At 42.5% G+C, this 16,861-nt stretch overlaps 1 protein-coding gene across 2 annotated transcripts in view; it reads left to right on the top strand.

Moving 5' to 3' along the window:
• The first annotated feature begins 11,698 nt into the window (after positions 1-11,698).
• Positions 11,699-16,861, top strand: part of tcf7l1b (transcription factor 7 like 1b) — a 30,088-nt gene continuing 24,925 nt past the window's right edge. For both annotated transcript variants that reach the window (XM_085367184.1, XM_085367183.1), the window contains exons 1-3: positions 11,699-12,622; positions 12,750-12,822; positions 12,940-13,067. In XM_085367184.1, the coding sequence (XP_085223310.1) occupies positions 12,437-12,622; positions 12,750-12,822; positions 12,940-13,067 (387 nt within the window). In that variant the 5' untranslated portion in view covers positions 11,699-12,436. The remainder of the gene's footprint in view (positions 12,623-12,749; positions 12,823-12,939; positions 13,068-16,861) is intronic.

The following is a 16,861-nucleotide window of genomic DNA, read 5'->3' as shown; positions in this document are numbered from 1 at the left end:
GCAATCATGCAAAAGCTGTGTCTGTGCCCATGCTCCTTTCAATGGCCCTTTTCCCATGGCTGCTGTGACAAAGCACATATATTCCATGTCATTTTCAAAATTAACTTAAATGGGTCTTACTAATGTCTAAATTATCCAATAAAAGCGCAACCAATTAATGCTGAGCACAAGCTTTGCTCACAATCCCCAGAGGTGTTCTACCTTCAGGTCAGCCTGTTAGCTTTCTGAGGGCTCTCTTATGGAACAAAGATCTATTGTTCATGCATACTAAGAGATATTTGTTCGCCCCTTGTATCAATGGTCTAGATTTGATTATATACTCAGGCAATATGTGCAAGTAGTACTCATGTTTGCAGTGAAGTCAGCACTCTGCACAATCAAATAATTCTTGAGCTAAGAAACTGGAAAAAGGGTCATTATGTATGAAGCAATCACTGTTTCATGGTTCATTTCCTCAGCTGTGATTTGATTTTGCTTGTCAGTGTTAAGTTGGCCTTTGACCTAGAAAAATCTCCAAATTGCTCCTCAAATCTTCCTTTTTTCTTTTTTTTTTTGCTTCTGTGGGTATCTGTGAATTTTACAGCTCGCATCAATAAGTAAACAGGCATGATAAGAGCTTTCCCTTTTGTGCTCCCTTGGACATAAAAACAAGCTGGTACATGACTGTGTGCTCATTTGGCTCGCAGAGTTTACATGATGCAATGATGTAAACTTTTATAGCTTCGAGGATGTTATTATTAAATGACATTAAATGCTATAATTGCGGACATAGAGAGCTCTGCAGGTTTCATTTGTGGAATTTCACTTTTACAAGCAGCAGGGGGCCTAGAAGAAAAACGTTACAACATTTTAGTGTTTTTGAGAGGCCGTGCAGTGTTTACAGTCACAGGGCAACTAATGACCTGTTTTCTGAATCACAGTCTTTTGTACAATTTGTTCTATATATTATTTCCAGCAAATCTAAAAAAAAAAAGCCCCCCGAATAACAATTGAAGAGTAGAAACACTGTTGTTTAAGAAACAAACACTGTATTAGATTTAAAGCTTTAACACATGTTTCGCAAGTATGGGAGGTTCAGTATTATTGATATTAAAACAATGTTGCTATTAAAACAGCCATATTTGCCTTTTAAGAGGCTCTGCACAATCCTTATTTGTGGATTCATATTCTTAATGGCTTTATTTCAATTGATCTCTGATTATCATGATTTAATGTCTCTCCGGAGACAGCAGATCCAGGCCTCCTGCGCCTATCCCGTCTGATCCACCCTTATCAGATGTGCATCATGTGGAGCACAGACCCAAACCACACATGTAGTCATAAAGAACCAGTAATCCATCGGGGTTTAGCACTTACAGAAGAATCCCCAGAGGCCTCTGTGACTCTGCGTTGCGCCACACTTGTGGAAAGGTGATTGACAGCTCTGGAAACCGTTTTACTGTGCTGCTCTTGAAATGACTAGTCTCCTGAGTCTTGGTAATAACTAATCTTTAGTGTTGACTATTGCATTCAGTGGTGACTCTCCCTAATCAAATGCGTTCCAGCTGTTTGAGTTCTGATGACAAATTCAGGTTTTCCCAGTTTGTTGAGCTTCCTTGAGAGACAAAGGAGGGATTTCCTCTGAAACAGACAGGCAGTGGCAACACCAACAAATGGCCTGGTACTGTTATCAAATAGAAAGTCCCACTAAATATAAACTTATCATCTGTAGTCCAAACCAGTACAGAATAAAAAAAAAAGCAGCTGAAACACGTTTTTTGTAGGCTGCACACAGGGACACAGATTGCATATTTGTGTAACAACTGAATGATAAAAGAAGAAAAGAGTATATATGGAGTTGCAACACATGCTAATATTTTGTGACTTAGGTGAAAGGGACGTGTTCTTATCTCTGGGCTTTTGTCACTGCCAAGCACACACACACACACACACACACACACACACACACACACACACACACACACACCCCTTTCCTCGGAAGATACGGGACGTTTGAGCATTGCTGCTGGTGCGTACATCGGCCTTTAAAGCAGCCACCTGTTGTTTGACAGGATTTTACTGTGCAGAGGTGCGTAGTGAGTGCCGCTGATTGTGTGTGAAAGTAAGTGACTGGGACATGGGGGGCTGTCCATCCTGCTGCACAATAAACAGTTTGTTTCCCAGGAGCACCCCTCATGTTCCTGTTGTTGGCTCCATCGGCGCTCACTGGGAAACGTCCCGGCCTCTATTGTCTGCAAGGTCAGAGGTCACAGGATGCTCCTAAAGGCCCCAAAAGGGAGGTAAGAGGTTGGATAGTGAGGCGCCAGCACAAATGCACACACACACACACACACACACACTTCTTAAAACAAAAAAAAATGTCAAAATCGCCTCTCTTTTGCCTCCCTCCCCTCTCTTGTCAATTCTGAGTCATTATCAAGAGTTTCAGGAAATGAAATCAGGACAATGCTCCAACTCACTATTTCATATTGAACATCCTGATTAGTTTGAGCGCAGCGCTCTCTGTTTTCTGTTTCTCATGTGCATTCTTCGCATATCTTCAATGGACAGTCAACACACCTTCTCGTGCAAAACCTGGAAATCGAATCTTAGCAGCGAACGCAGGATAGTCGTATCAAGGAAGAAAAAGAGTCCAGAAAGGGATTGTTGTACTGTTTTCATTCCTTTACATACGTTAACCTCAGATGGATCTTAAACAATGGCTGTGACATGGGGCAGATGCGTGCCCCCTGATTGCATTAACCTTTTAAGCAGAACTTCATGTCAGATGCAGGTTTTTTTGCTGCTCAATTAAACACGTCAGCTCAGAAAAGGAGACAGTTTTTGACAATACGATGCCCGTGAGGAAACATCTTATACGTCTCTTGACACTCGGTACTGAGCGATAGCGGAGGCTGAGGTTTGTGTCCGTTTGAGTTCCTCCATTTATGCAGCAGCGTTGCTGTAATGTCGTCTGTGAAGTTTAGTTTTAAAATGTTTTGAGCAGTAGTCTTTTATTGCACATTAACCAAAGAATTTCTGGGGCCTGTCCTGTGCCTCAGTGCACTGGTGGAGTCGATTGATTAGACATGCTATTCTCTGGACATTTATCTTCTTTATGAAGCTGAGTAAACCAGAATTTTGAGCTTTATTCCAGATGATTGTTGCAAAGCTTTTTTTTTCTTTTAAATTTGTTGTACTGTATTTATTACTTTTTCCTATTTGTGTTATTTCAGTCTCTGACATACTGACACCGTGACGTACTGTAATGTTTGGATGGTAGGGCCAGAATTTTGCACAAAGAAAACGAAAGCGTGGATCCAACCTGCCTTGTATCAACGGTTCAGACTGCTGCTGGTGTAATCGTGCAAGGATTATTTTCTTGGCATGCTTCAGTTACCCAGATATGGGCACATTAATATTAACTGAGCAATGTTCAAATGCCACCACAGCTCAGCTTAGTACTGATGCTGACCATGTCCTTGGTGTACCCATCACCTGATGGCTGCTTCCAGTAGGGTGCACAGTGTCACAAAGCTCAGATCATCTCAAATTGGTTTCCTGAACATGAAAATGAGTTCACTGAACTCAAATGGCCTCTACAGTCATCAGATCACAATCTGATAGTGGAGCAGGAGGTTCACATCGTGGCTTTATTTAAGCTTTTGTAAAGCATCCTTGGGTTCCTTGAAAGGTGCTATTCAAATCTCAGTTATTATTATTTATTATCAGGGCTGTGCAGCCAACAAATCTGCAGCAACTGTATGATGTCATCATGTCAATATGAACCAAAATCTCTCAAGAACGTTCCAGCAACTTGTTGAGTCTAATAAAGAGGCTTGTGAGAGAATGTAGCAATATTACATTATTGTTACATCCTAACCCATGCATTGTAGAAGTAGGTCTTTATAGTTACATGGTTAAATTACAGGCAATTATATACTGTGTAGCAGCTTAGTATTAAAAAAAGGAGTCATGGTGTAAGTTTCCGTTGCCCCTAAAACGTTCATCAGCAGTGCGTGTTTGTGTGTGTCAGTGTAGCATACTTAAAAGGAGCTAGCTCTGGTGTATTATCATATAATATTACAAATTTGTTCTATACGTTCTTCCTTGCCGTGTTATTGTTTGTGGGAAGGCTCGCGCTGTGTGATGTAAGATGAGAAGGTGCTAAAGGTAACATGAGAGACAACAAGCATCTTCATTTTTCAACCACGGGCAATTATGAATATAATGCTCATAGTTTGAGTTACATGTTTTGAATCTTCGTCCAAGCCCGAAGCCTGACCCTTACCTCGCCTTGCCCTGTCATATCAAGTTAGGCCTTATACTGGAGCTGGGACGTGACAGCTGGAAATGGTTTGAGGCTCTCCGGATAGTTTGTTTTCAGAGCAGACTGCGGGACTGGATGAGAGACACGTGTAGGTTAGCCTTTCCTTGTAGTTCTTTTGTATCTCAGAGATAGTGTCGCTGCAAAAAACCCGCATTGTAGCATATTTGGTTGCTAGGGGGCATATGATAAACTGATTTGCGCTGTCCCAGCATCCCAGTAACATGTCACTATAGTTAAATGACCTCTTCTGTGTTTTTTGAGCTCTTTGACCTGTTGGGGATTCATTTCCTGGTCTGTTGTTCTTCTCAGTCTGCAACTGGGGTTCTGGCATAATTTGCGTTCTCACCTCCCAATCCTTCTCAGATGGTGGGGTGCTTTTCCTTTCTTTATGACCAAATAAATCAGACTGGTGCCAAAGAAAAAAAAAAAGGGATTAAAATTCCCCTTTTGCTGTCTTGAGAAGCCCAGCTGCACTGCACTGTTTGTTTTCCACAGCTCACAGTGCAGCTGCAGAGTTAAGCATTACAGAGAGGTGGGCCAAAGCAAAACAGAAATTACTTATTTTTATTGCCACGTACCTTTCCATTCACTGAGTGATAATTGTATGGTGGAATTAGAACGAAACAAGAGCAGCAGTCTGGTTGAGATAATTTTAATATGGTTAAAGTTGCTCTCTGTTTACAGGTAATAACTTCAAGGTGGTTTTGTTCACTCTGAGGACTTTTTTTTTTACAGTAGGCTTTCGCTGTGCTGCTAAACCCTCTTTTCTGACCACAGTCTATTTCAGAAGACACACTGCACCAGCCACACTTAACTGTATTATGTAAAAAGCGCAAGAAGCAAAGAACACAAATAGTCACTGTCGCCAGACACAAAGAATGACAATAACCTTGACTTTATGTAAATATGATATTAACTCTTACAGTGGTCTATTCTGGAAGGACTCAGCGAACGTACAGCAGCTATTTTAACAGCTGCAGATGAGCGCCTCACCGTTCATAATGCAGAAAGATAGCGGCGCAGATGCATCAGGAGATAACTCAGGAAGAAATGTGGTGTAGCAGGTAAGACGTGTCTGTGATTCTTTGTAAATGCTGCCTGAATCTGCCAAGCATGACTGTCCAGCAGGTTTTATAGAAGCTTGCTCTCTCAGGTGTACGTGATCGCTCAATACCCACCTTGACGTCAGAGCAAGTTTTGCCCAAAAAGATATGGGGTGGTGCTCTTTACTTACCCAGCCCACTTTGTGCAATTTCTCCCTCTCAAGCTTTTTTTTTTTTTAAATAGTCCTATTTCAGAGTTCGGATGCATCTAATAAACATGACTCATTTCCCCTTAAACAGTACACTGCTAGAGCATCTGCTGCATTTACTAATAGCAAAACATAGCACCTATTTACCCTCTGTGTTCATAACAGCATTAAAGTACCTGAAAATTATATCCGTACTTTCCACAGATAGCATCTATCCTCCCGCAGCTCACAAACAAGAACATTTTATCCCAAATAACACAATTTAACTCTTTTTATGTCGAATTTGTGACATAACTTGTTGTTGGACACAGCATTTCTCTGGCTTGTGAATGCGACTTTATTAATTAATGTAAAATGCAAAAATTCACATCTACAAGATCCAGCAGAGGGTTGTGCAGGAATACTGTGGAAGAGAGATTCAGATGATGGTTTCCAGATCCTGTGCATTATTCTGACTGATCTTGTCCTGGATATGGTCATCCTATAAGTAGTTGAAAAAAAGGAGCCATAGAGAATACACTAATAATGAGCAATCCATGTGAAAAACAGAACTTCACGAGGACTGGGAATAACTTATCTTCTCCTCTGGATACTTGCAGACAAAAACCAGCAAGGACGCTAAAAATATGCAAAAGACTTGTGGTGCAGTTTCCCAAGGCCAGAGAAAGGAAATAGACTGACAGTTTCTCCCTGACCCCTTTACTACCCCCGTGTAACCTCCTAACAACCCCCACGGGGGATCCTGTCTCTATGTGTAAAACAGACAGTCAAAAAAGCATCCTGGAAATTCTAGAGCCACAAAAACAAGGGGACATGAGGAAGTCCAATAAGCTTGTATGTTGAGGGCTCAGTCGGGAGATAATCTCGAGGCCACACAGAGCAGGCGCCAAGTCTATAGAGCCTAAAAGCTCCACTGCGCAGCACAGCAGCGTGGTCATTGTTGTCTTTGGAAAGTAAGCAGCTCTAGTAAAGGCCGGTGGTGTGAAAGCCACCTCTCTTCTTGAGTGTCTCCTTCAGACCCTGTTGTTGACATACAGGGCAGGTGCAGCTACTCTCTACAACTGCATCGACTAGAAGCCCCCACCACACACACACACACACACAGCGCACACAAACACTCATGCACTCACATACACATAGGGGACTTGGTATCACAAGACAGGGTTATACGGACAAAGACAAATCTACCATTTTCTTTAATATCTCTGCAACAATCAGCAAGGGGCTGCTGAGTTAACACAGGGCCCACAGAGATGAAAACAATGGCTGGATTCTTCTGGCTTGAAGATGGCTATGGGAAATGGCAGGGATGCCAAGGCTGATAAGTGACCGAGGGGCTCAAGTTACTTCCAGCTGTCTGCTGCCATGCATGCCTCTGTGGAACGTATGGTTCACACATAATGCAGACCATTTCATTTGCGTAATGCTCATAAAAATCTGGCGGATGTATTAAATAAAGTCAACAGGCTTTTACTCAGGCAGGGCTTACATCACGGGAACTATTCCCCATTCCCCCCCGAGGAGCCGTGCAGTGTGTCCCAAGCTAAGAAAACAGCGGCCTTGCATGCAGCAATGTTAACTGAATCAATAAAAGGAGGGAATATCAAGCAACCTGAATGCAGCATCTGGAAAGAATCTGACTCAGATTATAGTAGCTAGATTGTAGGACTGTACACGTAAACAGTGTATCTGTAGGCATTGTTGGATATGCGTTTGTGTAGACTAAGCAAAAAATACATAAATGTGTATCTGTCTTCAAGCTGTTAAAATTTATATATAATCAGTCGTGTAAAACAATATTATTATTTTAAATATGGGGCTATATTTTTGTGTTACACTTAAAAAAAAAGCAAAGAAGAAAAAAAAACTAGAGCCACACTGCATTAGCATCACCTCAATACCAGTGAGGGCCTCTTCCTGTCCATTTGGAAAATATAAGTACATTTTCAAGCTGCTGCACACTCCAAAAGGAGAGTGCTTTTGGCAGGCTTTGAAGTTCTCAGAAATAATGCTCCTTAAAAGCATCCTCCACAATACAGAAAAACATGAACATGGATTTTCAGACAAGAGGTGCGAGCGAGCACTTCTTAGCGACCATGTAAATCTCAGCTGGAGGACTTGGACATGTTTGATGTTTTTTAAAGTCTGATCATCTTTTATACTTCTTGAGAATATCTCATTATAAAGTTAATTTAGTCGCACGTTTATTATCTTTGCTAGAAAAATATGTTAATTTGGCCTGCGCCTCATTGCCGTCATCTTTTATAGCTCGATCATATAGAAATGAACAGAGTCAGCAGTTGTTTCATTAGGGTAGGATTGATTGCTTTTTCTTTTTTCTTTTTTTTTGGCAGGAAACTCTGTCTCATCTTGAAAACAGGACTCTGCTTGAAAAGGATACTAAAAATGCAACAAAGCGCCAGAGAGAAGGAGAAGGGCAGGAATAAAACTTTGCAACACAGTCTTTTATTTTCCCCTCTCTGCACAGTTTAGTGTTTCAGTTACACCCTTTAGGCAGTAAAAACTGTCATCTAATCATATCCTCACACAGTCTTAAATGCCATATACGCCCATACCAGCCTGGAAAGGGGACCTTTCTCTGGATTAAAATGGATATGAGGTTATTTTTGTGAGATCCATGATTGCACGAGGCACTCCCATCTAGACTTAACGTGATGACTGAGGAGGTGAGCTAATATAGCATAGTGGTGATGCAAAAGAGTTGTGCAAGTTCATCTGCTTTTGGATCCTGCCCTTTGAAAAAAAGGAGAAAAAAATCCTGAAGTGCTTAGTGTTTTTTTTTGTTTTTTTTAAGTCTGTTGATCCTTCTGCAATGTGCAACTGTTGGTGCATGCTTAATTTTTGCACACTGCGGTTCGAGTGAGTGACACTCGCTGAGTGATTTGTAAGCTTTCTCTTCGTGGGTGAAAATGCTCGGCAGCAGATGGGCAGCGGCATGTTTTTACGCAGCGTAAACAAAGCATCTTCTTTGGATTTCGGAATCACAAATATTAAGATACAACATCACATCTATTATAACTGTTCCAGATTCCTGTTGGACAGTTTTCTGTGCTCCAGTTTCAATCTGTAAGAGACACACACACAGACATGGATGGAGACATTGGGGAGGGTTGAACTGATTAATGGAAGAACATGACTTGGGTACGCTTCAGAGACAATCAAATGAGCCCTAAATCTCCTGAAGTGAGATAGATAGAAGCACTGGTAGCACATTGTGTGATCTGACATGTCCTCCACACACTTTAACTGGTATTATTAAAGAACTTGACAGCGCGGGTTTGGCCTGGCAGGGCATGTTGGACACACTGCAGCAGATCAGATAGAAGACAGGGGAAATGCTTTAGCACCTCTGAAACAGTGAGGGGGGTGCGGTGGTGGTGGTGAAACAAAAACGTAATAAGGAGATGGGAATTACTGCTGAATTAAGCACCACTTTGATTGGGAACTGATTGACCGATGGTTGGCAAAACATGAAAGAATGACCTTGAATTCTCCAGCGCGAGTATGGATTGGCACACAGCATCTCTCCATCTCTCTCCCGCCTCCCCTGCTTTCCTCTCTCCACTCTCATGTCTGTCAAATACACACACACACGAACTACCACAAGTATAAGCCTACTCTGACAGAAGCGCATACATGTGTACACTACTGCTCCCTCTCGGCTTTTTCACACTCTCTTTAGTGAGAGTGGGGAGGGGGGGTTAAAAAAAATGAACACGCAGTCACGTACGACATGCCAGAGTCGAGAGAGCAACTTCAAAGTAAGGCAGATGCAGGGACAGCACCCTCTGAATAAATTTTCTGGCCACCAGTTGATCTGCCCCCGGGCTAAGATTGTGGCTGTTCGCATCTCTCCTGACCCCTCATCAGCTCTCAGTTAAAACCGATCCCGCTCCAACGAGGCAGTCGTACGGAGAAACGGGGATCCGTAGGTTAAAGTCAGAGAGATTAAATCTGCTTTCAGGTGCTGAGGGTGTGAAGAAATTAATTTTTATCAAAGCTGGATTGTTAGAATTTCGCAAAAAGGAAAAGAACAAAAAGAGAGATAGTGGTGAACAAATCAGCATGAAGGCCTTGGCACTATCACAAAACATATTAAAGATAGCTGACGTTTATCATCTTGCAAATATACTCGATGCTGTCCACAGTTTGACCGAGTGTGCTTTATTATCATGCTTGCTTCAACTATTGTGTGTGTGTGTGTGTGTGTGTGTGTGTGTGTGTGTGTGTGTGTGTGTGTGTGTGTGTGTGTGTGTGTGTGTGTGTGTGTGTGTAAGGTTGTCATTATTTAAGAGATACTCCTGTTGGGCAACTGCTTATGCATGTCATTATTATTTTTCTGTGTTGACTTGTTTTAATATTTGATTTCTTTATTAATCATTCATAAGGCTATGGGGCACAAGTGTTGAATTATTGTAATTACACCTGCTGGGACATGCATAGTCTATTGCATCTTTGACACGTAATATCTTTAAGGGGGAGAAATCTGTATTTTTCCTCCACTTTAGGTTTTTTTTTTTGAGAAGGGGTATAGAAATATGCACACCAGAAACAAAGGGTGTGACTAAAAGGCTGCGAAACAGACTTCGGATAAACAAAATCATCAACTAACCGAAGCACAATTTGGAAAATTCACTCATACTTTTTTTCTGCATACTGTAGCCTCCTACATTTTCCACCCCTTTAAAAAAAAGCAAGGATCTGTAGCCCTGAGGGCAAATACTCACCTGTGTGTGTGTGTGTGTGTGTGTGTGTGTGTGTGTGTGTGTGTGTGTGTGTGTGTGTGTGTGTGTGTGTGTGTGCAAGTGCACTAGGTGCAGTATGCAACTACAGTATATGTTGCTTTTAACCGAATACAAATACACACACACACACACACACACACACACACACACACACACACACACACACTGACAAGCACATACACAAACACTCAGTAGGAATCTGGGGATCTAATGAGGCCCGTGGAGACAACACTGCTGAATTGTCAGTCAGCCTTCAGCTTGCTGACACACAGTCAACAACATCAGTGACTGCTTTTCACAAGCAAGCGAAGAATGTCGAATTGCATCAGAAGTCAGGAAAAGTCTGAGGTCCGCTGGACTTGGAATAAGAAATGCCAAGATAACGTGAGGCATAAAGAAAGAAAAAGCTCCTGAAGAATGAAACCACTTTCCTAAGTGTGTTGCACCTCTGGATAACTTTAGCAACTCTCCATACTTTGCGAGAAAAACAAAACAAACTCAGCTCATTTCATTTGTCGTGGATTTAAAATTCATCCCCGTGTTTAAGATTTGTGAGGAGGTTACTTCATATCTTTTAAAAAAATGTAACCACTTCCCTTGTTCTTCCAAAGCTTGCAAAACCAGGCTCCAGTCCTGTTCCTCAAATCAACAATGGGGCAATGTGCTTGAGAGAGAGAGAGAGAGAGAGAGAGAGAGAGAGAGAGAGAGAGAGAGAGAAGTGAGCCAGGCATGTCACAGGAGGCCTGGATGTTCAGAGCCTTGTTGCCTCACTGTCATGCCTGGTAGCTGTGCCGTAATAGGCCGTGCTTTATCCCGGGTGTTATTGCGCTTTATTGTTTCAGGGCAGCGCAGACGTGCAATTTAAATAGAAGCGTGTAATTACGAGTTTGTCACTAAAAGCTGGCCTGTTATTTCCTCCTTCCCTGATGGAGGCGGCGTGGTCTCTGCTGCTTACCTGAACAATACTGGGAATATCATCTGGTCGCGTCACACGATAGACTGCTGCTGGTGTTTACTTAAACTATTAAAAGGCGATTAGGGTGACGCGCTGTTTGTGCTTTATTCGCATGTTTAAAACAAAGCGAGTCCACCTCGTAATTTGTCTATAATAATAATAATAATAATAATAATATATTGGGGTGGTGATTTATTTGTGGTCACGCAGCCCTCCAGTTAAAATGCCCCCCCTCATCACTTCATGGTCTGTATGGAGACTGCGCATTGGTGGCTTTAGGGTTAAGAATAGCTGATGTAGCCTACACGGCGGTGAATGAAGTGTCGGTTTTCAGCGCAAACTCCTCCTCTACGGACGGGCTTGCGCTTTTCTTCCACTTGAACAACCAAGTAGTTTTCAGAGCGCATTCCCCGGCAGCAATGTGGAGGGAAAGGGCGAGCACGTCCAGCTGAACCTTTTGTTTTTTTATACTTTTGCACGTCTTTTGTTATTTCTCTTTTTCTAGTTATGAACTTTGTTTACGTTGGGGGCCCACATAACAAATTGTCGGTTCTCGGGGAAAGCAAGCGAGTCCGAAGTGGAGAAAACTGCAGCCCGTGTCGTTGTTGTTTTTTTCCCCTTTTCTTTCCTCATTTTTTTCTTCTTTTTAAAAAAAAACTTGAGCAGTTCTCTTACGCATGGATATTAGGAGATGAAATCGGACGTGTTGCTCGTTCTTGAATAACCTCGCTGTCGCGCGTGCTGTAGTTTATGTGGTCTCCGGACTCTTGTAGGAGGAAAGAAAGTCCCATTCCTCAGCGGCACAAAAAGTAGAGACACACAGGGACCGTAAGTTGTCCACAACCTGCGAAGGAGACGAAACTTTGCCAAGTTTGCGGCGCATCCGGCCACCGACGCCAAGCTTTCATCGATTTTTTCTGTCGCTGTTGCAAACTTTTAATTGTGGATTATTAACTCAAGGCTCGACATGGCGCACGGGATCAAGTTCAGAGGATGAAAAAGGAGTTTTAAAATATGAACATTTTCTTGTAGTTTACTGCTCCAGTGGTTCGCTTGGACTACGCTGATCAGATAAAGAAAGAAAAAAAAGAAGAAAAGGTCAATTGTTGCGTTTGTTTTTCGTCCTCCTTGATACTCTCCACTCGTCTGCGAAAATGCCACAGTTAAACGGAGGTGGTGGGGACGATTTGGGGGCCAACGATGAAATGATATCGTTTAAAGACGAAGGGGAGCAGGAGGAAAAGATCTCCGAAAATGTGTCAGCGGAAAGGGATTTGGATGATGTGAAATCCTCCTTAGTGAACGAGTCGGAAAACAATAGCAGCTCATCAGACTCGGAGGTAAGTGCAGAGCACATTTTAAGTGCTCTCCGCGGGGCTCAGCATTAAAAGAAATGGGATTTAATAGCGCTGAAAGTTTCACTAGTTTCCCCCCTCCTCCTCCGTCTGTGTCTAATGTCCGTTGTAGCAAGCAGAGAGGCGCCCCCAAACCAGACCCGACTCAGAAAGTTATGAGAAAACAAGAGACTACTTCAGCGAAGGTAATGATAACAGTAATAATAATAATGATGATAATAATAAAAAGGAACTCTGGGTCTTTTGCATAGTGCAACTGGTAATTGTTGTGTCTTGCTTAACCATTTTCTTTATCCCTGCAGCACTGAGAAGACAGCAAGATGGTGGCTTTTTTAAGAGTCCACACTATCCTGGCTACCCGTTTCTCATGATCCCAGACCTCACCAATCCATACCTCTCTAATGGTTCGCTGTCTCCCAGTGCAAGAACAGTAAGTGTCTCTGCGGATGTGTTTCCCTCCCCTTGCTCTCTTTTCTTTGTTCCCTCTTACTCTGCAAAAAACTTTGGCCGTGCGTAAAAGTTCCTTGTGCACAACTCAGACCGCCATATTCCCTCCGAGTGGCCTCTCAAGGAGTACTAACTACTTCTTTGTTCTTTTTGGGGATATAAAATTCTCCCTACCACCCACCCCTCGCAAAGGCTCGCATATGAGAACTTCTTATTCAGATGGAAACCTCAGACACGTTGCTCAGTCTTTTTGAAAATAAGGAGCAACTTTGACAGTCCCTTACAAAAACTGTGCTGCAGCTTCACACTGGGTCTTCAGTATATACTTAATAGTGGCCTCGCCTTACTAAAGCTGATGTTATCTAAAGTGCTGTTATTCCAGGGACTTGTATTTTGCAGTGCAGAGGCTAAAATGCCATTTTAGAATCGCAAGATATTCTCGTGTTGTTTTTACTTGCACCACATTTCTTTCTAATGTTTTTAGCTTCAGTGGCATTTCTTTTGATAGGCAGGCTAACTTCTTCTGTTGGCCTGCATATTAAAAGCTACTCTGCAAAAGGGGGGAAAAGGCTGTTGGTCAGGTCATATCCTACAGTAACAACAATGTAATACCTCACTCTGACACACACGGGAGGCATTTCACTGCACTGTGTCCCCCGACAGACGCTGTCCAGAGACTTTAAATGTCCAGATAAGGTTGACAGTCTTAAGCAAGTGTTGCTGATGCAGAGTTTGGAGTGTGTCATTTAACCTGTTGCATTGAGGCATTCCCAGCTTGTGAAGTTGTAAACATTTTATAGTGTTTAATACTGATTATTGGTTTGGTTGCTGCTTTTTTGTTGTTGTTGCAATTTTTCTTTTTTTGCAGTGCTTGGCTTCAAACATGACATTTTCACACAGCAGTGGGTAGCCAGTTAGTAATGCTGTGGACACTTAAGGTCAAACAGACACACATTTTAGGTAGTTTAATATTTGGAATCGGGAGACTGTTAAATGCAATGTAATTGGTGCTGCACAAACTTCCTTGAAATAATCTCTGCTTGTGAGCTCTGTTTTTCTTGAGATTGTCCATCCCCCAAGCCATGTCACCCCCCACCCCAAAAAAAGGAAAAAAAAAACAAAACAAGTACTTTCGTTAAGGCCTGGCAGGCATCTGACTGAAAAGACCCAGCCCCCCTTCCCTCCCCCTTTATCCTTTTCACTGTTCCTTGCCCACTCCCCTTGCCTCCCTGTACCTTCCATTCAATTAGAAAGGCGTTAGTTGACCATTGTTATTCTGAGCAGTCTTGATGGCTTCATTGGAGGTCTCCATTGGGGCTCATTAACTAAATGGCTACTCTCCTCACTCCATGTGATGCACGCTATCTTGTAGTTTGTCTATGTTGTTGGTTTTGGCCACCAGACTTTCCGAGGAGTGACGTCACAACCCAAGAGATAAACGTGCTCGAATAGAAGTGCATTAGAATACGTTTATTCCCCCCAAAGGAAACTGTGGTAGATGTATTTGGTGTAATTAAGAAACAAACCTAACGGCTTCAACTCTGTTATCTCGTCCCTTGTTTTTTTTTTCATGCGTGTCTGGTATGAATGCCTCTCTCTTCCTGGTATTTTCTCTAGGAAAACAAGAGCGGAAAATTAATACAGCTTATTGCTTGTGGCAAAGTAACAAATAATTACAGGGGATTTTAAATTCTGAGGTATAATCCTCTATATTTGAAGAAAAAAAAAGAATGGGGTCAATAGGACAAAGTGGGCTGACTGTGTCAATCATCACTGTGGCAGAAAACAAGCAGGCAGACAATAGCTGGCATACTTAGCGGTCGTCTTAAGGTCTCCATATTGTACTGGGCTTTGGACTGGCTTCGTGGCTTAAATGTCGTGAATGTGATTGGGGAAAGGCTCAACATTTTTCTTTTTTTTTCACCTCTCATCGCGAGAGTCTGATTTATTTACACCTGTGGATCAAGTTTAGTGCAGATAGGTTTACAGAATAATATTTATCACACATTTTACACACATGATGAGCTCTGCAGTAAAGCTTATCACGAATAATCATTCTGTGGAATATGCAGATAGGCTAGTGAGATTAAATTTCTTCCTACTTTCTTCCTGAATTTGTTTTGTCACCTCTCCCGTCTTGACATAAAAACCATCCTGGTGCCCGCAAATACTTTTATGATCTTGTGCAGCTTGGAACGCCCTGCTGCTGGAACTGCCACATTTGTTTTACAAGCGCCCAGCAGTACGCGGTTGTACTTGTGCTGCATGAGACGCATTAAAGTTGCGTCTCTCACACAGATCGTGTGATTAGTGCCAGGCAACAAAATCCACCGTTTCCATTTCCTGGTGCAGACTAGGCAGCTTGATACCTTTGAGCGTAATGTAAATGTTTTTTTTTTTTTAGTTTTGTATGTATGCAAGACATTCATTTTCACATTTGCATGAAACTATTTATAACTCCTACTTGTGCTCTCCCAATCAGCTGCTTTTGTGTAGTAATGCTGCATGTGCATTCAGTGCATATAATAGACGTGAGGTGTTGCTCAAGAGTTGTCATGCAGTAATTTTACTCTGCAGTCTTGAAGGTTTTGAGCCCCTAACTTAAAAAAAAAATAAAAATTGGGATGTGGCAACCCTATCATGAGCAATGAGAGACAGGCCTACATGGGATCAGCACAGAGTTCCCCTGAGGGCCAAGCATAACTGATTTAAAGCCTGCTCTGAGCTGACATTCCGCTGTAATCCACTGAGAGCTGAGGAGGAGGTTTTATGTTTGCAGAGATGTTCCACCAGACCTCTGCCTGCTGTGGGGCGCAGGACCGGAGCATTTGTTTTTTTAAATTTTTGTTTTGTTTTTTTACCCCTCTTTATCAAAGTTATCAGCACAAATCCAGCTAAATGTTTGCCAATTCACTGATTTGCATTGTGATCGAAGACTGTCAGATTTAACTTGGCGAAACACGCACTCCGCTCCACGCCACCGCCCCTTGTTGCCTTCATCAGCACTTTTAGATAACTCGGCCACTACATCACCATCATCCTCGCCGACGAGCGAAATGCCTCTTGTGTGTGAGAGGTGGCGAGAGAGTGTGAGCGAGGTTAGCCGCTCAAACATATCTTCATCAAATACACAGTGGGACACTCGAACTCCCGAGCATGATTGTTGAATAGAAAATGGTTTGAGATCGAGATATGAATGGAGAGCTTGTATAAGTCTGGACATGTCAGTGGCTACGATTGCATGCCGCATTGGCTCTCACCACCACCGCCACCCCCCCTCAATTCTTTCTGGTGCTTTTGGTGCTTAAAATGTGCAGACAAAGAAAAGTCAACACAGACATTGTCCCGCTGAATAAAAGGGCCTCTCCCTGCATAAGCAAAGCCTGTTTGTGTGGAGATGTCTTTTCATCAGGTGGCTCACTTGGCATTTCACTCACCTTGCTGCATGTGTGTGTGTGTGAATGAGCAAACATGCAACCATGCGTGCTGCACGTTTGTCTGTGCAGAGCCTGTGAGTGTCAGGAGGGTTGGGGGAGTGGGGGCGTTCAGGTGATGCTGTGTGGATATTTTGCAACAGAGGGAACAGTGTACGGGGCGCTCACATTCTCACAACGCTCAGTGTTGTATTCCTGAATGTTGGCGTGCAAATATTTTTATACCCAAGCGCTGTGTCAACACAGCTAACATTTTTGACTAGGTTTATAGTTTTTAAAGGATTTTTTTCCCTTCAAAGGCAAACACATCTACATCAATTTGGTGGCACTATCCAATTAGAAG

Source organism: Diplotaxodon limnothrissa, linkage group LG12 (genome assembly GCF_057381915.1).
Source record: "Diplotaxodon limnothrissa isolate DT_005_m linkage group LG12, D_limnothrissa_male_GT1.1, whole genome shotgun sequence".
In the NCBI taxonomy this organism is placed as follows: Eukaryota; Metazoa; Chordata; class Actinopteri; order Cichliformes; family Cichlidae; genus Diplotaxodon; species Diplotaxodon limnothrissa.
The sequence above is the reverse complement of the archived record's forward strand: the minus strand, read 5'-3'. Positions and strand labels throughout refer to the sequence as shown.